At 35.7% G+C, this 26,095-nt stretch overlaps 1 protein-coding gene and 1 non-coding gene across 6 annotated transcripts in view; one reads left to right on the forward strand and one right to left on the reverse strand.

The window, feature by feature from the left end:
• Positions 1 to 371: 371 nt before the first annotated feature.
• The window catches only part of U2SURP (U2 snRNP associated SURP domain containing), a 49,720-nt gene continuing 23,996 nt past the window's right edge, over positions 372 to 26,095 (reverse strand). For 3 of the 5 annotated variants that reach the window (XM_070793595.1, XM_019961319.2, XM_070793603.1), the window contains 15 exons: positions 24,876 to 24,980; positions 23,880 to 23,946; positions 23,636 to 23,799; positions 21,943 to 22,105; positions 21,459 to 21,538; positions 20,974 to 21,061; positions 19,834 to 19,956; positions 17,245 to 17,401; positions 15,539 to 15,634; positions 14,765 to 14,831; positions 10,758 to 10,917; positions 5,943 to 6,053; positions 3,419 to 3,537; positions 2,017 to 2,193; positions 372 to 914 (listed from right to left, as the gene is read on the reverse strand). In XM_070793595.1, the coding sequence (XP_070649696.1) occupies positions 776 to 914; positions 2,017 to 2,193; positions 3,419 to 3,537; positions 5,943 to 6,053; positions 10,758 to 10,917; positions 14,765 to 14,831; positions 15,539 to 15,634; positions 17,245 to 17,401; positions 19,834 to 19,956; positions 20,974 to 21,061; positions 21,459 to 21,538; positions 21,943 to 22,105; positions 23,636 to 23,799; positions 23,880 to 23,946; positions 24,876 to 24,980 (1,816 nt within the window). In that variant the 3' untranslated portion in view covers positions 372 to 775. Of the gene's footprint in view, positions 915 to 2,016; positions 2,194 to 3,418; positions 3,538 to 5,942; positions 6,054 to 10,757; positions 10,918 to 14,764; positions 14,832 to 15,538; positions 15,635 to 17,244; positions 17,402 to 19,833; positions 19,957 to 20,973; positions 21,062 to 21,458; positions 21,539 to 21,942; positions 22,106 to 23,635; positions 23,800 to 23,875; positions 23,947 to 24,875; positions 24,981 to 26,095 lie in introns of all 5 variants that reach the window. The other 2 variants (XM_070793593.1, XM_070793597.1) reach the window with 2 other exon arrangements.
• Positions 23,274 to 23,345, forward strand: TRNAS-GGA (transfer RNA serine (anticodon GGA)). The gene has a single exon. It is a non-coding gene; the product is annotated as a tRNA-Ser (tRNA).

Raw genomic sequence — 26,095 nt, forward strand, 5'->3', positions numbered from 1 at the left:
TAATTTTTCCCCAATAAGTAGTTGTTCAGGACATGGGTTAAGTGTACTGAAATCATATTGCTTCTTTGAAAAAAGAGATTTTAGCCAGGCATACCATTAACAAAAGACCACGCATATCTGCCTAGTCTCTTGATCTCTGGGTACTAGTATTACCTAAGGGAACATTACCCAAGAAATTGGTTGGCAAGCCTACCAAATATGAGTCTTGGGTCCCTCAATTTTGACAGTCATCTTAGCAAATACAAAACTTTAGCTACTTGAAGAGTGAAGCTTGTAAAGTGCATTAGGTGTAAGAAACACAACGGAAGTGCTAAACTCACTTAGCAGGATTTTAAGGGACTTGATGTCATCAACAGGGCAAAAAAACAACATTTAAGTTTTCTGTTCAGATTTTATTTGAAATCTAATTCAAATTGTCAAAGCTACAAAAGGGGGGAAGACATCTGTATTATTTTTTCTAAGTCACAACATCCTAAAACAAAATACTACTACTGCCAGCAGATCCATTATACACATTTCTGATGAAATTCATTAGCACAATAAAAATTTCATCTTGAGAAACAGCCACAACAAAAGTAATTTATACAATATAAAACAACAACAGGTCTACAGATGCAGTTACTTATGAGTTTACACATGCATTCACAAACAAATAAAAACCCCAGGAATGCTCTTTCATTAGATTTTTTGTTTTTCGTTTTTTTAAAAAAACAGACCATTCAGGCACAAAACAAAATCGCATTTCCAATAAGTGACAGCATCTTAAAAATTTATGTCAGTGTTTGTTTTTCTTTGACTTTTTATGAGACCTGTGTGGAGATCGGGACTGGGATCTGGATTTCTTCCCTGATTTTTTAGGGGATCTAGACCGTGATCGCCTAGATCTTTTAGGTGTCCTTGAACCAGATGGAGATCTGAGGAAACAAACAAAAACAATTTAACCAAAGTACTCACGTGATCAAAACAAATTATCCTTAAATTATCTAAAATGATCTTTAACAGGGCACAATGAAAGTCACTGAAATAAAAAAGGCCGTAAACTTTCCAGATTTATACTGTGCCTACTGTATGCACACACTCTCACACACACACATTTTGTACTTCCTATGCACCACATCAGTGATCACCGGTAGCAGGCATGGCAAGACAGACTCCCGAGCCCTACCACTGCTCTACTGACTCAAACTCTCGAAATCTGCATTTTAACAGCTCCCCAGATTATATAAGCCAAAGTTCAAAATGGCATCCAACATCATTCACAAAACTTTTGAACGCAGTGGCTTTGCAGCCTATCTTCAGGAAAAGCACCAACTACTGCAATTTCAAGGGAAAGACAGCACTCTGTAAGTGCTATGCATTAAAATTACCAAAACAAATAATTATATAATTTTCATGAATGTATATATATATAATATATGCACAAGTACCATTCAGAAAAAAGAGTTATCTGTTATAGAAAAATTTTACTAAAAAATGGCTACAATAAAAACATTTTAGGATAAAAAGCAGTTTCAGCTCTCAGGAAAACTCTATGAACAAAACACTTCTAAATCACCTTTCTGGAACTTGGAGGAAAAAGGTATAGAACACACTAAATTAAATGCTGAAGAAATAGTCCATGGTATTTATGTCCACAAGTCTACCCAAGAACTTGCTAATAAGATTACTGCTGGGTGGGGAGGGAACATGTATTTTTCTTTCAGCCTTGACAAAAACCAAAGACTATTCCATAGAAACTAAAGAACAGAAAGGAAAGAAAAGCAGCTACTCCTACTCCACAGAAAACTGATGCTTAAAATTCCTGGCTGGTCTTTACGTGTTGGAAGCTTTCTTGTGCTTTAGTCATGAGTAGACTGGGGTGGGGAGATGGAAAGGAAGAATCTAAAATGAAAGTATATCTGTTTGGTTTTCTAAAATCCTTTCAAAAATGGCTGCCAAACAAATTATTTTCAAAAGCTGGTGGAATGACAAGGAAACTGGCATTTGAAATATTATAAAAAAATGACTTGTGTTTACCTTTTGGCCTTTTTGCTAACATCTCTAGGAGAATCTTTGTGAGATGACCTGGACCGTGAGCTCTCTTTATGAGATCTTTCTGAACGCTCTGATCGCTCCGATTTTGGTGATGGGGATTTCACTCGTCTACCACTGCTACTGCGAGATGGGCTAGGGGACGTACTGTGTCGCCTTTTCCTATGGAACAAAGCCCCCAAAACATCCCGTAAGTGAGCAAAGGATCAGGTATATCATTTTCCTTCTACTAAATTAGCTTTTAATTCCTATCAGTTTACACTATCTTTATTTTCACTAACCTTATTAATGTTATTTTCTAACAACATTCAAAGCCTTTTTATACTTAGAACAAAAAAGTCTTAAAGATAGGCTGATCGACACAAAAACTGAATTCAACTAAACTGGATTTTTCTCTGCTCTAAGAGAGATTATTGGAACAATGGACAAAATTCCATCAAGGTCTCTGATTAGATAATAGTGGTTTTTTTAATGTTAATTTCTTGCTCTTGAAAATTTTTTCTTTTTGTTCAATCTGGAAACTTTTACTGTGGTTAAGTATGTAAATGGGGCATCATGTAAGCAAGTTATTCTTAAATGATTGGGGTTGAAGGGAGAAAGGAAGAGGAAGAAGAAAATAAAGCAAAAGGAGAAATACTTTTAACACTGCGGGAATGAAGGTGAAAGGTATCTGGAAATTCTTTATAGCATTCTTGTAACTTTTCTAGAACTCTTATATCAAGATAATAATGACAAAAAAGTGATAGATTTACTACTTTACCAATTAGTATAACCATGTGATCTTGTAACTATATGAAGAGTGACTAAGTCAAAATTTTTTAATTTGCATTTGCTTGGTTTTTATTAGGAAAATCTCAATTCTAAAGAACTTTCTCTACTAATCAGAGATTTAGGAACTGTGAAAGTAAGAAATAAAAACTACAAGAGAAATGATTTTGATTAGAATGAAGACTTAAAAGTGAGGACCAAGTCCCTACAGCCTAAGTACACAATTTCCCTTAACAAACAGGACTGGGAGACTCAAGTTTACAGGTAGCAGCCTCAGCACAAAAGAAAAGCTTATATTGGAGGTAAGATCTAGCAAGCTGCTTAGTTATTTAAGCCTTAGGTTCGATACCTAATACTGTAACTGAATTCTTGCCCTGAACTAAGGCTAAGGTACCTTATAAACCATGTCAAGGGATGTATGTCCCAGGTAACTAAGCCAAGTGCCAAATGCCCCTTTGCTCAGCTAATTCTGCCTTCTGCAGGCAGAACCCAAACACGTTTATCATACACACAAAAAAACCTTTTCCAATCTGTTGGTTCCAGTGATGAAAATATTACAAAATGAAACACGATTCCAAATCCTAGAGCCAGCATAGGCATTAAATGAGAAATGTTATACCTTTCTTTCCTTGTTGGAGTACATTCATCTTTCTCCTTCTTGTCTTTGGATCGAGATTCCAGTTTTTCTTTATCCTTCTTATCTCTTTCTCGCTCTCTTTCTAATTCCTTCTCTTTCTCCTGTTTTTTTTTTTTTTTTTCAAAGAAATATTTAGTCATTAAAAAACACCAATCTGGTTAATCTCATTTATGTAGTAATATTTTCCCTTCTAGTTAACTATTTATAAAATTACTACTCAAAGTATACCTACTCTTCCGGAAAGCCAGTCATTTCTTCTACTTCTCTACTTATACTGGATTAATAATGATACCAGCAACAGTGGCTGAGTATTTTCTGAATGCCTACCATAGGCCAAGCAATTAATGAACAACTTTCCATATACCACTGCATGTAATTCTTCAAAACATGCCTATGAATAGTATTATCCTTATTCAAAACATGAAAAATGAGCCTTATAAAGGCTCAGTGCCATGCCTAAGGTCATACAGGAATGAAGTCAGGATCTGAGCCAAAGCTCTAGAGTCAGGGCTCTTAAAGAGTGCTGTCCCTTCACTTAAACAAATTGGAAAAACAATATGATGACCTTTCCATCTCAGACTACAATAAAACTGTCAATAGTGATTCTAATTGCACAGCAAGTTGACTTAATCAAAGGAAAGCACTTATTAAAGTAATATACTAAAAAGGAAAAAGATTTATTCACAATAAATGTCTAGCAAAAAGTCTACTTATTTGCTTATCCCCAACTGCTACAACTGCCACTTCTCACTTAAAATTATGACTGCTATTGATAATTAAGGGAGTGGCTACCAACAATGAACCCACAAAGCCAACTGAGCTCTTCAAAAACAAGAATTAAAAAACAAAACAATTAAATTTCTCTATGATTTGTATGCATCAAGAAAGGTAACCAATACCTGATACAAAGCCCATACCAGATGTTGGCAAATGTTTTCTGTAAAGGGCCAAGTAGTAAATATTTTTTGCTTTGTGGGCTACAGTCTGTCAACTTTTATAACCGTAGTCCAAAAGCTACTACAGATAATACATATATAATAACTGAAGGGGCATGGCTGTGTTCTAGTAAGTTTATTAACAAAAATGAAGTGATGGTTATAGTCTGCTGACCCCTGGCCTATGCCTTCAAAAAAACACGTTCTTTCTTCCAATTATAACCATGGAGGGCAAGGAGACTAAAATGGTAATAATGTGGCACCTCAAGGTGCAGTCTTCCATGCAAATCAAACACTTGCCACCATCCCCAAAGGGACTCAACAGGGTTCAGATATATAACATCTTTTTTTTTTTTAATCTCATGTATCTTTTTTCCAAATACAACTACTGAGGACAAATTTACAAAGTGATGTTGAAGAGACCAACTTCCTCTGGTGATCTGCAGGTTACATTTTTCTGATTGATACTTCACAGGAATCAGACTACAGTTTACTTATGATATTTTAAACACTTTAATAATAAAAAATTAATGTTAACTATTATTTAATTCTTTGCGTGTGTGGTGCTAACGGTAAAAAATCTGCCTGCCAATGCAGGACACAAAAGATGCAGGTTCAAACCCTGGGTCAAGAAGATCCCCCTGAGTAAGGCATGGCAACCCACTCCAGTATTTTTGCCTGGAGAATCCCCATGGACAGAGGAGCCTGGTTGGGCTATACTCCATGGGATCACAGAGTCAGACACAGCTGAAGTAACTTAACACACACATACACAATTATCTAATTCACAATCCTGCAAAAACTGGACCATTAACCCAGCTTCACTGAGTAAAAGCAGGTTTCAGTGATGTGCCCAGGCATGCAGAGCAGAGCAGCAGCAGGAGTCCACACGCTGTGCGGCACCACAGCTGCTTTACCACACCACTGCTCCCGTCAACGTGAAGAGCTTTGGATGACTCTAAGCTCCCTTCTACTTGTTGCTATTTCTCTCAATCATCCTTTTTTGTAATGACAGTCAAGATGTAGGTAAAAATTAATAACAGTACCAATCAATAAAATTCCTAGGTTCTTTCAACAACTATCCTGTGGGCTTCTTGTGTTAAAATTCCCTGTATATCCCTACATATCTTTTGATGTATAAGAATACGAGGTCCCTCAAAAGCTTAGAATTCACAGATGAGGTATTCTACCCCTTGCTGTTCCTCCTTGGACAAAATGTAAGAGTAGTCCTAACTCCATCTCTGTCTCTGTGCCACTACTTAGGGTTGTTGGTCACAAATGTGACTCTTTCTATAGTACCTTCCAGTTCTGAAAGTACATCCTTAACAGGATGTTATGCTCCACAAGGATCCAGAATAAAAGAGCATGGTGTTGTTCTGAAACTGTTTTCCAAGCTGAACTAACTATAAAACATCAAATTCCAAAAGTTCCTAATTATTTACCATTATTCAGCATTTATATAAAGGATATAATTTGAAATATTCTCTTCCTTAAATACACCAATATATCAATATTATAGGCAGTCAAACAAATAATTGAAAAATGCATAATTGCGTATACTTATTCCTTACTCGCTGAAGAAGTTTATCTCTGTAGTGTTCTACTTGTTCCTGAAAGCTCTGGCCTGCTTTTTTAGGTCTTTTTCCAGATTCCAATTCATCTTGAAACTTCATAACTTTGAGCTGTGAAATAAGACATTTTTAAAATAAATCTTTTTAATCATTATAGCTTCTCAAGCAGTACATTGCTCCTTTAAAAAAATATTTTCTTCTTTGAAACATGTATAAGAAGGGAAAACAAAAATAGCAACATAAAACATAAAAACATACAGTAACTTATTAGGATTCAGTCAAAACATAACATCAGTGTATATAACTCCCTAATCTGAAGGCCACTTGTGAGACAAGCCCAACTGCAGAATTCAAGTGATCAGGCACAGGCCCATGTGCTCTCTGCACAGCCACACAAGATGACTTGAAAACCAAGACCTGTGCCTCATGCCCTTGAGAACGTACCTATTCTTTGACATAATGAGAATGAATTTGGTATCTGGTACCCCAACTTACTCCAATACTTTGGCCACCTCGTGCAAAGAGTTGACTCACTGGAAAAGACCCTGCTGCTGGGAGGGACTGGGGACAGGAGGAGAAGGGGATGACAGAGGATGAGATAGCTGGATGGCATCACCGACTGGATGGACATGAGTCTGGGTAAACTCCGGGAGTTGGTGATGGACAGGGAGGCCTGGCATGCTGCGATTCATAGTGTCACAAAGAGTCAGACACGACTGAGCGACTGAACTGAACTGACCCCAAATTAGAAAGGTAATGTTGTTAAAGGTAAGCGTAACTTCCAGCAAGGTAAGACAGTCAGCAGAACCCAGGGGATAAACAACTATTAAAACAATCAAAGAGAGCAGCATTCTGGTTATAGCTCATAAAGCTATAGCTTGAAGTAAAATTTCACTCTGTTTACAGGAGAGTCTAATCACTCAGCATCAAGACATCCAGAAAAGGTTAAACCATATTCAAAACGTACTTTTAAAGACACTAAATATACAGTGATTTAAAAGAAAACAGAAAAATTCCCATTTCCTGTAATTTATTCATATATGAACAAAGTTTTTTGTACAAAAGTATTCACTACAGCATTATTTGCAAAGGAATGTAGACCACCTCCAGTTTATCAAGAGATTGCTAGCTGATTTTACGTGTGTGTGTGTGTGTGTGTGTGTGTGTGTGTGTGTGTGTGCACTGTGACTGTGAGTGAACTAAGGGAAGTCAAATATACAGTTAGGCATGAGGATTTAGATGATCCTGGATGGTACCACAGGACTACAGTCCCAAACCTGTAAAATCTTGTTTCACTTTAGGCAGTGAGAGGGAACACACTTATCTGACGCAATTATTACAGATGCAAACTTCTTTACCTATTTCACAGTTATGCCCTGTAAATGGACTAAATGCTACTATTTTACTTGTATTTAAAAAAACAAGACCTCACTTGTTTTAGTTTTTTCCTTCACTACAAATGAGACTTTCCAGCAGACTGGAAACAAGCCATAACTTCCACTCAAAGTGGTATTTTCATCATGTTTTACTTCATGAACATTAAGTTTCCAGATTTTTGCCCCTTTTCTACCTAATTCTACTTCTATTATCAGGATCATTTATAATCAGAGCTCTGAGGTTCTCTTCTCTTTCCTTAAAACTATTAAAAAGTACTTGCATTTTGTGTGTGTGTGTGTTAACAACTACATTTAAAAAGATAGTAAGATGTAAGGTAAAAGAGGGTGGGGGCTTGGGGGGGGGCAAGTTTTCAAGTTCATCACTGTGTGAAGCCTCCCATAACTAAAACGGCTGTTCCAGAGAATGTATTTGTGGCAAATCAGTTTAAAAGTTAAGCAAGCAAGAGTCAAACAACCTGAATGTTACTCACGTGAAAGGGATCCCTACAGTACCTTTTGAAAAATCACTATAAAATCCCTAGTTACAGATCCTGCTGATGTGGCCTAACTCAGGCACAAGCACAAGTCCAGGGTGCCCAAGAAAACATGCCACAAAGGTTCCCAACTCAAAAGAGACTAGCCCGTGCAATGGTTTGCTGGCCATCTCAAGTATATCACCTTTCCCTTCAACTATTCACTCCTTCCTCAGGGGTCAGGGCAGAAAAGGGATCTTTCTACTTCAGTAACAAAGAAGACCCTTCACCTGGCTCCCCACCTAGTGTTCCTCTCTTCCAATAACTCCAGCCCAGGCACTGTTCTAAGCAGAAATCTGAAAGATTACAAACTTGCTTCCAGTAAACACTGTAAGATCACATGACTGCGTATTTTCTAAGTGCTCTGCAGAAAACATCAATATTTTATAACATAAATCTTTGGTTTTTATTAATTCCATGATAAAAAAGGTTCAGCTATAGACATCTTTGTTACAATACATTTAGGGACGAGAAAGGCTTTTAAAAAGAAAAACTGCTAAGGTGGTAAAGAGTCTGCCTGCCAAGCAGGAGATGTGGGTTCAATCCTTGGGTAGGGAAGATCCCCTGGAGGCTACCCACTCCAATACTCCTGCCTGGAGAATTCCATGGACAGAGGAGCCTGGCAGGCTACAGTCCATAGGGTGGCAAAGAGTTGGACGTGCCTGAGCAACTAACACTTCCACTTTTTCACTTTCTTATACACATACTATATATATTGTAGTATATAATAAAACTAATTAGAATTTTATTCTTCATTTAAGGGAGCACCAATAAAAAGGTATTCACTGAATTCTAAATTCAGAAACTGACATTCGAATTTAGGGGCAGAGAAGGGACAGTACATGAATAAAGCTCATGAGCCCTGAGTTCTAGCTCAAACTGGCCACCAGTTGTGGACCCTTACCCCACATGACTAAATCTCAGAGTAAATAAAGGAAAAGAATAGATAATTTTAAAACAAAGCCAAGAGCTACATTTTAAAATCAGGTTTTTGGCTCACCATCCAAATCCCCAAAGAGTTAAGTAAATTGTGAGAGGGTGGCCACTATAAGAACAAGAAAGACAATCACTGAGTAGCAAAGAGAAGCCAGATTATCAAAGAGCATATAAAATAGGGGGAAAGAAAAATATATATATATATACATATACAGGTGTGTTGGTGTATGTACATGCATGTACAGTACATATACATACATATACAGTGTAGAATCATCCAAATTAACCAAAAAGTTAAAATCACATGGCTCTCTTTCAAATCAAGAGAAAAACAGAACACTAAGAATTAGTCTATTTTGGTATTTGTAAGAAGACAGTTCAATTATCAAGAAAATACATTTTTTTTTAATTGACCTCAGTCTTTGTTTCTACTCCAGTACTTCTATCAGGTCAGTGAGGCAGAGTTCAGTAAGACTGGGAGGAGTTCTGAAAGTTAAGAAGGGTCATGAGCAGCTTGAAAAAGGTCCACAGGTGAGTGCATTCACTGAGATAACACATCTTATTTTCCTGAAAATTTTATAAACAATGTATATATCTCAGGAAAAATAAATCAACTTACTAATTCTGAAAATCCTACTTGTAACTGACATCATACTGATTCTGTGTAAGGCTGAAACAAAATGAATGCTTTCTCTAGTTTTCGGCTTGGTAATAGATATCTGAGAAAGAGGTGGGCAAGAACTTGTACCAGCCCAATAGCAGGTGGCGGAGAAATGCAAACTGGTAATTAATATGGTAAGGTATGGTCTTCCCTAGTGGCTCAGTGGTAAAGAATCCACCCACCAATGCAGGAGACATAGGTTCAATGCAGGAGCAACTAAGCCTGTGCACCACAACTATTGAGCCTGTACTCTGAATGCATGTGCTGCAACTACTGAAGCCTGCACGCTGACAGCCTGTGCTGCTTCTCAAAAAGAGAGGCCACAGCAAGGAGAAGCCCGTGCACCACCACTGGACAAAGTCCATGCAGCAACAAAGACCCAGCGCAACGAAAAATACATAAATAAATAAAAATAAAATTACAACATGGAAGGTATTACAAGTTAATAAAGGAAAAGCACAGATACACAGTAAGTATATAAAATACTGTTAAATGAATGGACAAAGTGTTACAATTCACTCTCATGTACACTTTTGAGATTAAGGACTGACTGCTACACTATTGCTAACATCTACTGGGAATGTTTCATCATCTGGGGGCAAGAAATAAGAAAGGCTCCCATTACAAAACCCTCCCCTCACTGACATGTCTGAATACCTTTGGAAATTTTTAAAAGACATCACAAAATGGAAGGGCATGGAGACAGAGAAGTCTTGAGAGTTTGGACTCTTCCTTCTTATGGTTAAGCCCCAATGTCTACTCTCTCCCCATCACTTGTGCAGACACTTAAAAATTTTGAGTGATGTATACATAACTTGAATGTGCCAGAAAAGATTTCACGTTTATTACATACTATGTATGCTCTAATATGATGGGTCTCATAAGGTGAGATATAATCTATTACATCAGTATCTGCAGATGGTCTCCTATGTGCTAGGCACTGAAGATATGATCGTCAACAGACAACAGACATGTGAAGGGTCCCTTATCCTCACAGAAATCACAGCCTAGAGGGGAATACAGACATTAAACAAGCAAGCAAGGGAAAAAAACATAAATATACACAACACAATACATGTAAAATCGTAACAGACTAATATGGAGAAGTAAGCAAAGCCAGAAGGTTAAGAAAAGGGTACCAAGACAGAAGAGGTGCTTGAACTAAGAGGCCTGAAGGAAGATAGCAGGTATGAAGGTTCCAGACAGAGAGGGAACAGTATGGACCAAGGTGTGATGCTGAGAGAAGCACAGTTTGGTGGAGAAGGTGGAAGAAGGTACAGTGTAGTTTAAACTTCAATGCAATACTAACCTCGATTTCACGGAGTTTAGCTCGTTTTTCCTCACTCATTTCAGAGTACTTAGAGAACTTGGACTCAGTCATTTCTTCTTTGATTGGATTAGAGTACAAATGATGTTCTTCAGATTTGGAACTCTGAGTATCTTCTTCATCTTCACTTTCTTCTTCTTGACTTTGGAAGTAAACAGAATACATTGTATGTCAAGGCAACAAGGAAAATAAAAGTTACATTTTAGAGTCTTGGCCTTTTTGATTTTTCATTGCCTTAGAGCTTAAGTAATGTTAACAAAACTAAGAGGACAATCATCTTTAAAACATTCTGTACAAAATAATAGACAATTTTATAAAACTCTTATGTTTCCTCCACAGAAAAAATTTGTGCTTCAACATAATCACGCTTTTAAAAATTGCTTATGTTATTTTTATGCTTTTTTTCTGCCAGAAACCTTTGATGCAGCAGTTAAATGAAATGAATAATCAATCAATGATTTCGTATTCTTTGTAGTTCAGTAATTTTATGATGGTTAACGTTTAAAAAGCCAGATGTTTACCCTTCCTTCAGCAGAGTCTATAAACTAGAAAATACAAGAGTTTCAGTCAGTTTCTATGAAATAATCAACACAGCAGCAAAGGCCTTATCTATTAATAATTAACATATAACCCTAAGAATAAAACAATATATTAATTTTAAATATTAGCACATATTACTTCATGTCATAGTTGATTATGAAAGTTGGATTGGTATGTAAAATTAAAAGAAAATGAAAAACTAACTACCACAGCTAAGGGATACAAGGAAGAAAAATTCTCCTGTCTTCCAGAAGCAATCTAGTGGAAACAGACAAGCAACTATGACAAGCTGCTCATCATGGCCAGAATAGGATTAACAAGTCTTCTTCAATGTTCTTCAAATACAAAAAATGAAGTGACTTTAAAAAAAAGAAAAAAGTCGTATGCTCCAAGACTAGGCTTTGTGAGTGTTAAATTTTAAACCTGAGCAAAACAAGTGTTCCATGTACAAACTAATTCAGAAATGTTTATGTATACTGAAACAAAATTCCTCATAAAAAAATATGGTGATATGAACATGATTACCAGCATACCCTAGAAAATGTTATTTTCTCTTTAGTATTTGAACCCAATAAGCCCTTATATGTTGGTATTTGGATACTAACACTCTACCATGAATAAGGAGTCTTTTAGTATATATTTACAACTATTTGTAACAATATAAAAACAATTATAACCATATTTATTCCAAATAAAATTTTAATTATTTTAGAACCTGATAAGACACACACTGAGAAAATTTTAAGCAAAGTAGATAACAATAAAGAGAGAATATACTGTTTGCCTTTTAATTTCTCATCTGCAGAATACTAATAAAATACTTTCAAACTTTATACTCTCAGAGCGCCACAAATCATTAGTAGCACATATAGGCATAACTCAATACAATACTTAGGTGAGGAAGAAAAACAGAAAAAAGTCAAAATCCAAGATTAAAAAAAAAAAAAAAACTTTTCTGAACTAAAATTTACATAATATTTCTTCTTAATTTGTCAGAAACTTGGGAGAAGGAAATGGCAATCCACTCCAGCACTCTTGCCTGGAAAATCCCATGGATGGAGGAGCCTGATAGGCTACAGTCCATGGGGTCACAGAGTTGGACACGACTGAGCAACTTCACTCACTTTTAAACACAGTTCTTAGCTAATTTTTCAGAACACAAGAATTTCTTGTCTTATGGTACAAAATAGTTCTACAAGTGCCTCACATGCTTTTAAGTGGTTAAACTGTGTGTGTGTGTGTGTGTGTAAAAACAGATGTTTACTGAAGGATTATTCTGGAAAGAGCCAGTCAGTAAAGATGCAAAACAGTTAATGAAATTGTGTGACGTATGAAGTGAAGAGTGCTTAACCAATTGTCTGTTATTGACAAACTCAAAAAAATTCAAAACAAATTTTTTTGCAATTCTAAATATTCCTTGATAAACTTCCTTGCACACTTATCTGAATACCTGCTTTCAACCAAGATGAATACAAGCAGATAAACATAGGGACTGACATGAAATAACAACACCCATGATAGTTCAATAAAAAAAAAACAATGTGGGTCACAGAATAGTATGTAAAACATTATATAATTTATGCTTTAAATTTATGCATATTTTTATACAGAGGAAGAATCTAGGGAACTAAAAACTAAATACTAATCATATTACTTAAGACTTTTAAAATGAACTACACTACAGATGATGATTTAAAAAATATACACACTTTACAGTTATCATTTAAATTTTCTAAGGCTTGAGCAATCTGTTCTAAATGGCTTTGACTTTAGCTCTTATTTACCAGTTCTAGGTTCAGGTCTCACACCCAACTTGTCTTTTACTTTTAAAGAAATGGAAATTCAAGACTCTAAACCCATAAAGAATTCATTACAAATGAAATTAAATTACTATTTTGAACTTTTCTGCAAACTACTAGTGATATATACATACATATATTTAAACCAGTCTTCTGCCACAAATACAATAATTACTTGTCAAGAGCAGCTTCTTGGTAAAAAGGTATTTTTGGACTCAGCCACTAGAGAGCAGTAGTGAGGCGCAAGAAAATTTCAAGAAACGGAAAACAGAATTTTAAGTATTTTTTCCCTATTTTTCACTTTCATAAAGTTACTTTTGTTATTAAGACTTATTTGGAACTCTTAGGAAAAGTAAAAAATATATATTATACTCGTAGTGATCCGTGCTTCCCTGTATGAATGTATGATTACCATCAATACAAATGCATACGCATTTCAAACATTAACATAAATAACAAACTTACTGCAAAAAATTAGTATGCTTAGAAACAATACCACTTGAACAATACTTGAGTTCTGCAAAGGCTTTTCTACCCTTTATTTTCCTTAAATTAATAATTTAATAAGAACAGGTATTCATTTTAAAAAGCAGTGATCCTATCACAGTGAGAGATGTTAACTAATCATGGGATTGCAGACGTAAAGATGAAAACAAGTTGTACTGTTTTCAATTCCTCTACTTCTAAACAGACTCAGTCAGGTATTTCTGACAGCCAACAGCATCTATATTTTACAAATATGTTGTCATAATCATTGCTGACATGTTCTGATCACACTGTTTCTGCAAAGACACCACTGCAGACAAGTTTTCTTCATCATATCAAACTGTTTCCACAAATGCTTATCATATTTCCTTAAATTTAAATGCTAATAATACACATTTATTAGATCCATACAAATGCTCAAATTGTGCTGGGACACAAAGGGACTTTTCCTTTTAAACAAACAAACTTTTTTTTTCCTTTTACTCTTCCATTTGAAAACAAACAAACAAAACCCCATAAACCTCTGCTTTGTGTTCTTGATGCCTTCTCTTTCCCTATTAAAAAAATAATTAACTTCCTTTGCATTGATTTTAAAAGGTGCCCAGTGTTACCAAAAAAACTACCAACATAAACTTGCAGAATTTGGGAGCAGGAATTCCTATTGCATTCAGTGCTAACCAGCAAAACTGAAAATTATAATAAATTTTCTATATGACGAAGCTAAGTGGTTTTTTCTTTTATTTTTTCTTAGTTCTTCTGGAGTGTGTACATTTAAATAACAAAAAGAATGGTCAGAATGCATTATTTTTCTTAGCAATGAGCATAACCTCCCCATTCACATTTTAAAAATCACCATTTTGTGGAGCCGAAAGAATAAAGATTTAAAACAAACGCAGTTGACCATTTAGTAACTACAATGTGAGAATGTATAACCTAGCACAGAAAAATAAACTCAAAAGCAAAGTGAAACCAGATGCATCAAAACCAGAAAGTAAAAGCTCTTTACTCACTAGAAAAACAATGAAGAACTAAAAATGACCCTCTTAAAACAAGCTTTTTAAGAGTTAAGTTTTCCTCTTCCCTATTATTCAAGTACATCTCTTAATGAAAAAGAGAGTGTATATGCAATAAGAAACTGAATATATTCTAAACCTAGATTCTTACTTTTGATTTTCTTCTTCTTCTGATTCTTCATGCTGGTCAAATAACTCCCATTTAGAAGTTGTTACAGCTAAATAGAAGGAAAAACAGGATGTAATTCCATAAGGTAAATTAGCATTTTTGCAGCAGCACAGTAGAAGCCTAGCTTTAGAACTGAAAGCTTATATTATAGAAGTTACCTACATTTATCTTTTCTTTGAATAGCCATTTCCATGTACTAAATCTATTTCCTTCCTCACACCTACACTATAATTTTATTCCAATTCAGGAAGTAACAAATAGCGCTGTCCTCCTTGTTTCTGTGTTAGATGCTAAGATTTGTTTCATTAGAACCTACAAAACACTAAATTAACAATTACACTAGGATACATGTCCAAGCAAGTATGAAAGGCAGGTCTAAACTGCATCTAATAAATCAATCACTATAGGAGACACAGTGATTTCGATTTTCTGAAACTGACCTCTAAATTTCCAAATAGGCATCCCACCTACATTTTCTACTGATTGGCTCAACCTGAAAGGTTTTCAATGATTTCTGATTACTCCAAGCATCCAAACTGAAGCATCTAAGAAAACTGTAACAGCAACTACACTGAAAACTTAGCCACTAGAAATATAAAATAGGGTAATACTGGGTCTTAAGGTTATAACATGTTTCAACATGTTATAAAACACAAAAGGAAAACTACACCTACACACACACACACACACCAATGTTCAGTAAAATTTTAAGTACTCAATTTTCTAAAGATTTGCATTTACTATACTTTAACTTACCCTGTGCTTCCAATTCAGATTCATCTACAGCTTCCCATTTTGATGGGGCAACTTTAAATATAGGCTCATTCTTCTTTGAATCTTCAGTTGCATCCACTAAGGAAGAAAAATGAGCCATCAACTCTGACTACTAGAGGATGACTTAAAGAGCTCATGAGTATTCACTGTATTATTAAAAAGCAAAACTAAATAAGGTCACACACGGACTAATAATGCTAGTGTCAAGAATAACGATTATGACTAATCCAACTCTCTGCATCTGAAGGCTAATTTTTAAATATCAATGTAAGTAAAAATAATATATATGTGTATATATAAAACACACACCCAGAACATACAGGTGGTTACTTCAAGCAAAGGGAGAAGTTGAGGAAGTAAAAAAAAAACCCTTCAGTACCTTTATCTAATTATTTTTTTAAGTATAAAATTCATATTATTCAGTATTTTAACATACAATTCAAATGTACTGAAGAGGTACATTAGGTATACTTAATTCAATAAATGATTTCAGATAGCCAGAAAAACAAAGTATAAGTTAGGAAAACGAATAATAAAAACAGAATTGGAGAAAAGGGAACCCTCTTACACTGTTGGTGGGAATGCAAACTAGTACAGCCATTATGGAGAACAGTGTGGAGATTCCTTAAAAAAACTGGAAATAGAACTGCCATATGAACCAGCAATCCCACCGCTGGGCATACACACCAAGGAAACCAGAATTGAAAGAGACACGTGTACCCCAATGTTCATCACAGCACTGTTTATAATAGCCAGGACATGGAAGCAACCTAGATGTCCATCAACAGACGAATGAATAAGAAAGCTGTGGTACATATACATCATGGAGTATTACTCAATCATTAAAAAGAATACATTTGAATCAGTTCTAACGAGGTGGATGAAGCTGGAGCCTATCATACACAGTGAAATAAGCCAGAAAGAAAAACACCAATACAGTATAATAACGCATATATAAGGAATTTAGAAAGATGATAACGATAACTCTGTATAAGAGACAGCAAAAGAGACACAGATATACAGAACAGTCTTTTGGACTCTGTGGGAGAGGGAGAGGGTGGGATGATTTGGGAGAAGGGCATTGAAACATGTATATTATCATATGTGAAATGAATCACCAGTCCAGGTTTGATGCATGATACAGGGTGCTCGGGGCTGGTGCACTGGGATGACCCAGAGGGAGGGGATAGGGAGGAAAGTGGGAGGGGGGTTCAGGATGGGGAACACATGTACACCCATGGCGGATTCATGTCAATGTATGGCAAAACCAATACAATATTGTGAAGTAATTAGCCTAGAATTAAAATAAATAGATTTATATTAAAAAAAAAACAAAAACAGAATTGTTAAAACAAAGTACTTGGGATTAAGCATACAACTGAACATAAGGTTGTGCCTCTAGTTTCCCAACAATTAAGACAGGAAAAACTTGCTAGTATTTTAAGAGGCTATCTCGCCCCCCCCCAAAAAAAAACAAGTATGACCAGAAAGAATACGCTTTTCTTGGCATACTTAAATGTATTGCTGGGTATGTGAATTCTGAAAAGTCAAAAATAAAAGAAAGAAAAAAGTTAATTGACATCTTACTCAGAAATTATAACCTTCTTAAACATCAGCATGTGCAGAAATGAAGAGATTTGGAAACAAACTTACTAGCTAGATTTAATGACTTTGAAGTCTGAACTTACAAGGCACTCCATCAAGATCATCATCAAGGCTCTTTATAGGGACTCCATCAAGGTCATCAATAGGAGTAGCATCAATAGGAATTCCATCCACATCTTCTAGAGGGGCACCATCCAGCTCTTCCTCAATGGGGGCACCATCAAGGTCATCTGGTACATCCTATAAAAACATGTACTATTGTAATATGGGCTCGATAAAGGACAGAAATGATATGGACCTAACAGAAGCAGAAGATATTAAGAGAGGTGGCAAGAATACACAGAATTGTACAAAAGAGCTTCACGACCAAGATAATCACGATGGTATGATCACTCACCTAGAGCCAGACATCCTGGAATGTGAAGTCAAGTGGGCCTTAGAAAGCATCACTGCGAACAAAGCTAGCGGAGGTGATGGAATTCCAGTTGAGCTATTTCAAATCCTGAGAGATGATGCTGTGAAAGTGCTGCACTCAGTATGCCAGCAAATTTGGAAAACTCAGCAGTGGCCACAGGACTGGAAAAGGTCAGTTTTCGTCCAATCCCAAAGAAAGGCAATGCCAAAGAATGCTCAAACTACCGCACAATTGCACTCATCTCACACGCTAGTAAAGTAATGCTCAAAATTCTCCAAGCCAGGCTTCAGCAATACGTGAACCGTGAACTTCCAGATGTTCAAGCTGGTTTTAGAAAAGGCAGAGGAACCAGAGATCAAACTGCCAACATCCGCTGGATCATGGAAAAAGGAAGAGAGTTCCAGAAAAAACATCTACTTCTGCTTTATTGACTATGCCAAAGCCTTTGACTGTGTGGATCATAATAAACTGTGGGAAATTCTGAAAGAGATGGGAATACCAGAACACCTGACCTGCCTCTTGAGAAATTTGTATGCAGGTCAGGAAGCAACAGTTAGAACTGGACATGGAACAACAGACTGGTTCCAAATAGGAAAAGGAGTTTGTCAAGGCTGTATAGTGTCACCCTGCTTATTTAACTTATATGCAGAGTACATCATGAGAAACGCTGGACCGGAAGAAGCACAAGCTGGAATCAAGATTGCCAGGAGAAATATCAATAACCTCAGATATGCAGATGACACCACCCTTATGGCAGAAAGTGAAGAGGAACTAAAAAGCCTCTTGATGAAAGTGAAAGAGGACAAAGAAAAAGTTGGCTTAAAGCTCAACATTCAGAAAACGAAGATCATGGCATCTGGTCCCATCACTTCACGGGAAATAGATGGGAAAACAGTGGAAACAGTGTCAGACTTTATTTTTTTGGGCTCCAAAATCACTGCAGATGGTGACTGCAGCCATGAAATTAAAAGAGGCTTACTCCTTGGAAGGAAAGTTATGACCAACCTAGATAGCATATTCAAAAGCAGAGACATTACTTTGCCAACAAAGGTCCATCTAGTCAAGGTCATGTATGGATGTGAGAGTTGGACTGTGAAGAAAGCTGAGCGCTGAAGAATTGATGCTTTTGAACTGTGGTGTTGGAGAAGACTCTTGAGAGTCCCTTGGACTGCAAGGAGATCCAACCAGTCCATTCTAAAGGAGATCAGTCCTGGGTATTCATTGGAAGGACTGATGCTAAAGCTGAAACTCCAATACTTTGGCTACCTCATGCGAAGAGTTGACTCATTGGAAAAGACCCTGATGCTGGGAGGGATTGGGGGCAGAAGAAGGGGACGACAGAGGATGACTGTAATATGTTCTTTTGCGTGCTAAAGTCTAAGGATACAATAATGAGTGAAAATGAGCTTTGGTCCCTTAGTCCCTCCTGTCATAGAGCTCAGGAGAACTTGAGGGGCGGAGAGGGCAGGGGAGTGGAGAAGGAGCCAGTCAATCAGATAATCAGAACAGTGTAGGATGACTTATACAACAAAGAGGTGCACTGTATTATTAAAATGTATAGTAAGTAGGTTCTACCTAAAGAGGTCAGAGAAGGCTCAATGAACTTATGCTCAAACTGAGATCTAAAGGGTCTGAGACAAGAGATGTTCCAAAAAGAGGAAAGAACATGTATAAAGGTCTACGGTAGGAGAAAACATTGATATTAACAAACTGAAACAGGACCATGCGGTTCAAGTGGGGAAGCAAATCAGGAGTATCTTGTAGAAGTGAAAGCGAAAACATGATAGATGGATCAGGATGGTGAAAATGAAGATGAAGGATTCAACAACTATTGAGGAGGCTTAAAAAATAAACAAACCAGAACAGTGATGAACAGAATCTGCTACCACTGTGGTACACATCTTTTCAGGTATGTATTTACTTACATAGGTATCTTCAGTTTAACAAAATGAAACTGTGCTGCATATTTCGCTCTATTACTTGCTTTTTTTTTCTTTCTTCTACTAATATACAATAAATGTTTTCATGTCATCAAATAAAACACCAGTCATCAATTTTTACATAAGGATACAAAACAGAGAATTCCTGTTATATATAATTTCAACTCCTGGGCTCCAACAATTCCAGTAACAAATATCCACTATTTTGTGGTAAACAGTACATATTTTCCACAAAGAAATGTTAATCATATCTGTACCTCCAAAGCATCCCCAGAAATAAATTTTAAGATAATCAAACAAATACAGTGAATACCTACCTCTGCTTCCTTTTCTTCAATAATATTTACAAGTCCTAAGAAAATATTTTGTAGTTTGATCAAAAATGGTTCTGGATAAATTGCCCAATCTTCCCATGCTCTAAAGCAGGTCATTACCCGTTGCTAACAGGAAAAAGACAATGAATTATTATTCAGGACAATATGTATCAAACATCATCTCATGATAATGACCATCACAATTTGCTCAATTTCCATCACAATTTTCCTTTAAAGCAATATTCTTTTTAAAACTTAAGGAAAATAACTATCATTACAATATTTTTTTATCATTACAATTATTTTTTTTAATCAGTTACCTCTCAATTAAAAGAGGAAAGATACTAAGAATAAATATAATAAAAAAAATCATAACTGCTTGCTCTTGGTCACCTAAGCTCAAGTTCCCTCCCAGAATGGTACACATTCTGGGAAACACTAGCCTAGAAACTAATGAAAGCTGGATACAAGTGTAGCCAAGTTCTGATCTGAATTCCTTTATGGTCTGATGAAATACTTCCTGAGTCCGATTAATACCTCTCTCTGGCCCATCCTCAAACTTTTCTATAATCTCTGTCTTATGGTCAAAATTTAAGATAAAAAAATTTTAATGGAGTTGTTTGCTTGAATCCCCTAAATGGTGGAGTCATTGGGAATCTTCCCAAGCTAAAAATTTCCTTAATGAGTGTTCTGCCCATGGAAGTATATCTATTTTTTTAACTATAAGTAAGGTATTTTGTTTGGCTTTTCTTAACGTTGGTCTATAACTTCAGAGTTTATAAAAAAAAATTAATTGCTGAATATACTTTCTAAACATAACTAAAATGTATATTTCTAATCCAGCCAAATTATATATACTACTACAAAACAAGTGATCTTCTGAGTGTTTTTTGTGAAAAGACTAATATTTTATTAAAATGTTTAAAAATAAACCAGATACCCAAAACACTACACATATTTTAAAATTTCAGACTTTTTCCGATACTGAAGGTAAAATGGTGGTAAATTTTAAACCAATAATTTCTGAAACACCTAAGTTACGTCTTACAGTCGTCTTACATACTCTTAGCTCTCCAATGTGGTTCCCAGCCCCCATGTCCCATTTAAAACACTAGGGCAAAATTAACCAAACAATAAACGTACCTTAAAGTTTTCAGACTGTAAATGGCCTTGAATTGTACGATAGGTAGCATTGAGGTCTGAAAATATCTGACACAACTTTGTTTCAAAACTGAAATTCAAATAATACATTACTTTAACTATTATTCTGAATTTTTCTTCTGCAAAAGCCCCCAAAGAGTCTTAAGAACTAGTTCCCTTGATTAACAAGGAATTTTACATCTCAGTTACTTTGGGCCATCTAGTCCAACCTCTTTGTTCCATAAAAAAGGGAACAGAAAAGTTAAGCAACTTGTTCAAGGCAGAAAAAGGAATAGCAGAGCCAAGATTAGGGCTGATATCTCCAAATTTCCCTTCAGAGCCAGTTCTTCAAAGCTTCCCTGATTCATAAAATAAACACCAAAAAGGAAATGTTGGGAACTGAGCAAGAGTTTTACTATACTCTTTTCTGAGCATCTTACCCTTAAATATTTTATTTTAGGCATATCACCTTACATCACTATACTTACAATTTTCTATAATAGGAAGCATTGGCAACTTTGGCTGAAGAGTTGTATAAAACATCAGAAACCAAATATAATCTGGCAATCTAGAATACCAAAAGATAGCATAAAATGGATTAAAACTGAAAACCAACAGCAAATAATGTAGCTAACAAAAACTCCACATTGAATTTTTTGAATCAACAGCATAAGGACAATGTTTAGCTATAACTTAATTATAACTAAATAGAAGAATTTTAAGAAATTCTGTATCACCACAACCATGACTTTAGCAGGAATAAAAGTTGTAATTCATTTACATTTCAACCTGTTGATAATTTGTGTCAATTAACCTACATTTCCCAGGCAGAAGGAAAACAAAACTACATGGGAAAGATTTCTTCAGTTAAGTTCTTGATTCAAAAATGAAACCAATTTCAATCAAAGCAGAAGTCAGTTATTACCTCTTTTTCTTAATTAAATGTTCCATAAAGAAAAATCATTCCTGTACCTTTTTGGGAAGGGGTGTCTTTAAGATGGACAAGGACTCAGTAATGCAATCCACGATTTCTTCAGCAGCTTCAGCATTATTAAGACAGAAAACCATTGCATCTCCAATATCATTTTTCCTTGGAGTTAACCCCCGCAGAATTTCTTCTAATTTGTCTCTCTGTCTGAATACAAATTTTTTTTAGCTTGTAAGTATTTATAGACAAATTTTAAATACCATTACCATTTCTGCTCACAAACTAATTTCTTTAAAACCCACTCAGGTAAAATTCTGAAGGCTAAACTGTGTTAAGTCTGATTTGCGTTACATACTCCAAATGTGTTACATTTTTTTAAGAACTTATATGGGGAAGAACACTTTTCCAGGAACAAATAAATTACTTACTTCAGTGACTTTCAGTTTACAAATTAAGTAAACTAAAATTACAGTCATTTTTTTTCAAAAGTTCTTGAGAACATCACAGTTCTATTACCCTATTACACTGAAAAAGAACCTTCATGCTCTTCACTTTCCTTTGAAGTCTGTTACTTTAGCATGTCTGCATAGGATTAGGACAGGCTAAAGCGAGGGTTAACAAACTTTTCCTGTACAGGATCAGACAGTAAATATTGAGGCTTTGAAGGCCATACAGTCACTCAACTCTGCTGCTCTAACACCAGAGGAACCACAGACTACAAGTAAAAGAACGGATATGGCTGTGTTCAAATAAAACAGGAGGCATCCAGATTTAGCCTATCTATGGGCTTAAGTATATGCAGATCCCTGGGCAAAAGTGATGGTGAACATACATCTTTAGAACCAAATATACTCTCAAATACTACAGTTCTCTATTATCAATGCTCTTATGAACAATGCACCAATGCAACTATTAATAGCTTTAAGACTTATAGGCTAACACAATGAAGCATATAGTTATACAAGCTAAGTATCATTTTAGCCTTTTTTTCCCCCCAAATCAGGGATACAGAATTTCCTTTGAACATTTCAATAGTTAAATTTGTTTCTGCTTCTTAAACCAAGGTAACTGCACTGTAGCAGTGCTGAAAACTAACAATAACATGTTTCCATGGTGGCCGCACACTGCACTTCTTAGAGCAGCTTTTTGCATAGTCATCCATCTCACTTCACTAAGTCATACAATAATTTTCCCTCTTTATGCTGCACTCAGAGAAGCAACAATTCTAAGGGCCCTGAGATAACTTCTGTATGAATATAAAGTATTCCACTGCTAAAGTGCCATCACTTAAGAGATCATCATCAATTTTTATCAGTAAGAAGAGGTCAAGTTCAGCAAGACACACATTTACACTTGCCAAGATGTTTAAAGGGCTTCCCTGGTGGCTCAGAGGTTAAAGCGTCTGCCTGGAATGCGGGAGACCCAGGTTCGATCTCTGGGTAGGGAAGATCCCCTGGAGAAGGAAACGGCAACCCACTCCAGTGCTCTTGGCTGGAGAATCCCATGAAGGGAGGAACCTGGTAGGCTACAGTCCATAGGGTCACAAAGAGTTGGATACAACTGAGCGACTTCACTTCAAGATGTTTAAAATGAAAATGCATATGTTAAGACATGCACTATTTAAAACAGTCACAAAATTTTAAAGACCATTTTAAGGTTAACACATCCTACTCCATTAATTAAAGTGACCATTAAATCATCTTTTCTGAAAATAAAACAAGGAAAAAAAAATCTTACTCTTCCTTAAGTGCTCCCTTTTTACTTGGCTCCTCTACAAAAGCTTCTGTTTCCTGCTCTTCTGACATCCCATGCAGATATGGATTTAATGGTGGTGGCCTCCAAAAAGATCCATTTTTGAACATACGAAAATCTTCCGTCCGCCACTTAGTTGGTGAATCTCCCTAATAAGTGCCAAGAATGCTATTAGAGAGGTCCAATACCTCAGATTCAAAATTAACAAGGTAACTGATTATATACATGCCTGGAGAATAGAATAAAGCTTCCACCTATAGTAAACATGGGCTGGTGTCTGGTTTTCAAATAAGAATCTAAAACAAAAACAAACAAAAAAATTAAACATCACTTTTTTTTAATGCAGAAGTGCCTTCAAGTAAATAAAAACAAATGAGAAATTTTATTTGCCTATTTAGTTCTAAATAAAATCAAAAGCAAAGATCCCTGAAAAGAAATCCTCACCCTCACTCCAAACTGTCTTTTGACTGACATTAACACTCAGAAGGTATATACGCATCATGCTGAGTCTTACGATTAGTTTTATTGAACACCCCTAAGTCAGGGACTGTGTCTGGCAATGGAGAAGTCTTCCCAAGATGTAATTTCAAAAGCAGCAGTTTTTAAATTACTTAACTGTGAATGAATGTGTTAGATATCATAACTATCCAGAAGGTAAGTAGTTTTCTATAAACCTCATTTATTCTACCATATCTTGCTTATGACTCTTCCAGTGAAAAACAAAATGAAAAGTATTTTCCTCCAAGAAAATGCTAAAAACAATGCTAACTAACACCTGTGGCCATAATACAACTCTGGTCAATAATGTGTTAAAACTACCCTCTCACCCCATTACAAAAATAACCTCATACTTTCAGGACTTTATTCTTGCAATATTTTTGAAGTATTTTAAAAAAGTACATCTGAGGATAAACAGAATGTGGTGTGTGTGTGTGTATGTTCATCCAAAGATGAACCCTGAAGACATATGCTAAGTGAAATTAAGTCAGTTTCAAAAGTACAAACAAGGTATGATCCCACTCAGAAGAAGTACCTAGAGTATTCAAAGAGATAGAAAGTAGAAACATGGTTGCCAGAGGCTGAGGGACCAAAGGAATGGAGTTACTGTTTAAGGGGTACAGAGTTTCAGGTATTAAAGACTGCCACTGAACTGTACACGTAGAAACAGTAAATTACATGGGTATACTACATGCAAATTTTACCACAATTAAAAAAAAATGCACACCTGAACATAGGATTGTTGATCTCTCTGTTCATAATCATAGCTTCAAACATTGGCCCTTCACGTACAACAAACTCTATCATTCGATGTATCAGGGCGAGCAAATTCCTACAACAACAACACAGTTAAAGAAAATGGATTCAGACCTACCACTATATAAAACTACACTTGACCTAAGTTACTATAATTGTGCAGAAAAAGATTGTCCTGCTGACTAGTACAGAATTTATACCAAGAAAGTAACCTGGAGCATATGTTAATATACCTTGTGCATTAAGAGGGAGCAGGGTAATGGGGATAAGGGAGTGGGAGATAAGGGGGGGGGGGGTGGGAGACCACAACACAGCTTCATAGCAATAAAGATTTCAATTTCTAAATGCCACTCAACTTTATTTTTCAAATGGAAAACATTAAATTATGAACCACAACTAACTGGAAAGCTGCAAATATATAAAATCAGTAACTCAGAGCTTATATGTTATCATAACCATCTAAAAACTTACACACTATCTCAGTTTTAAAAGAAAACATTCCTAAGCCAAGCACTTTTCTGGTGATATTGAAATGTTATAGACATGACTATAGTTTGTAAAAATGCAAAACTAACAAGTTTAAGGCCTGATTTAAAGAAAAAAATCCATCCAAATCCTGTGTTTTTCTGGTACACATATAGCAGATGGAGTTTTTATTGAATCTGACCTTTAATGAGGCAACATCCCTTTGTATCACACTTCAAACTAGTTCACAGTTTATGACATGTATAATTCTGTCTGTGTGTTATGAATCAATAAAGCAATTATATTGCCAAAGCCTTAAACAAATGGAGTCCTCTTTCCAAAATATTTCAAAATACGGGACATGATGATATTCCCTTCCCATTTTTCATAACAATTACTTCCCAATATTTAAGCCAAAAATAAATATATGTAACTTTTTAGTTGTCGTTTTGTTGACTGGGTTTATAGAAAGTCTTTATTTTAAGAATCTGATACTTTATGAGACTCCAAACACAATTTCAGACATTGATTACAATTCCAGGCAAAAATAATTCAGTTTATTACAGCTACTTCTGATTTCTCATTTTATTAGTTGCCACCATATAAAGTCGGCAAATAGCAATTGGGAAAAGCAAAAGGATATTGGCTCTTGGTACAAGGCACACACTAAATTACACCTTTAGCATTCTCAGCTCAAATTAAAAGTTCATATAACTGCCAGAATAT

This window comes from Bos indicus, chromosome 1 (assembly GCF_029378745.1).
Source record: "Bos indicus isolate NIAB-ARS_2022 breed Sahiwal x Tharparkar chromosome 1, NIAB-ARS_B.indTharparkar_mat_pri_1.0, whole genome shotgun sequence".
In the NCBI taxonomy this organism is placed as follows: Eukaryota; Metazoa; Chordata; class Mammalia; order Artiodactyla; family Bovidae; genus Bos; species Bos indicus.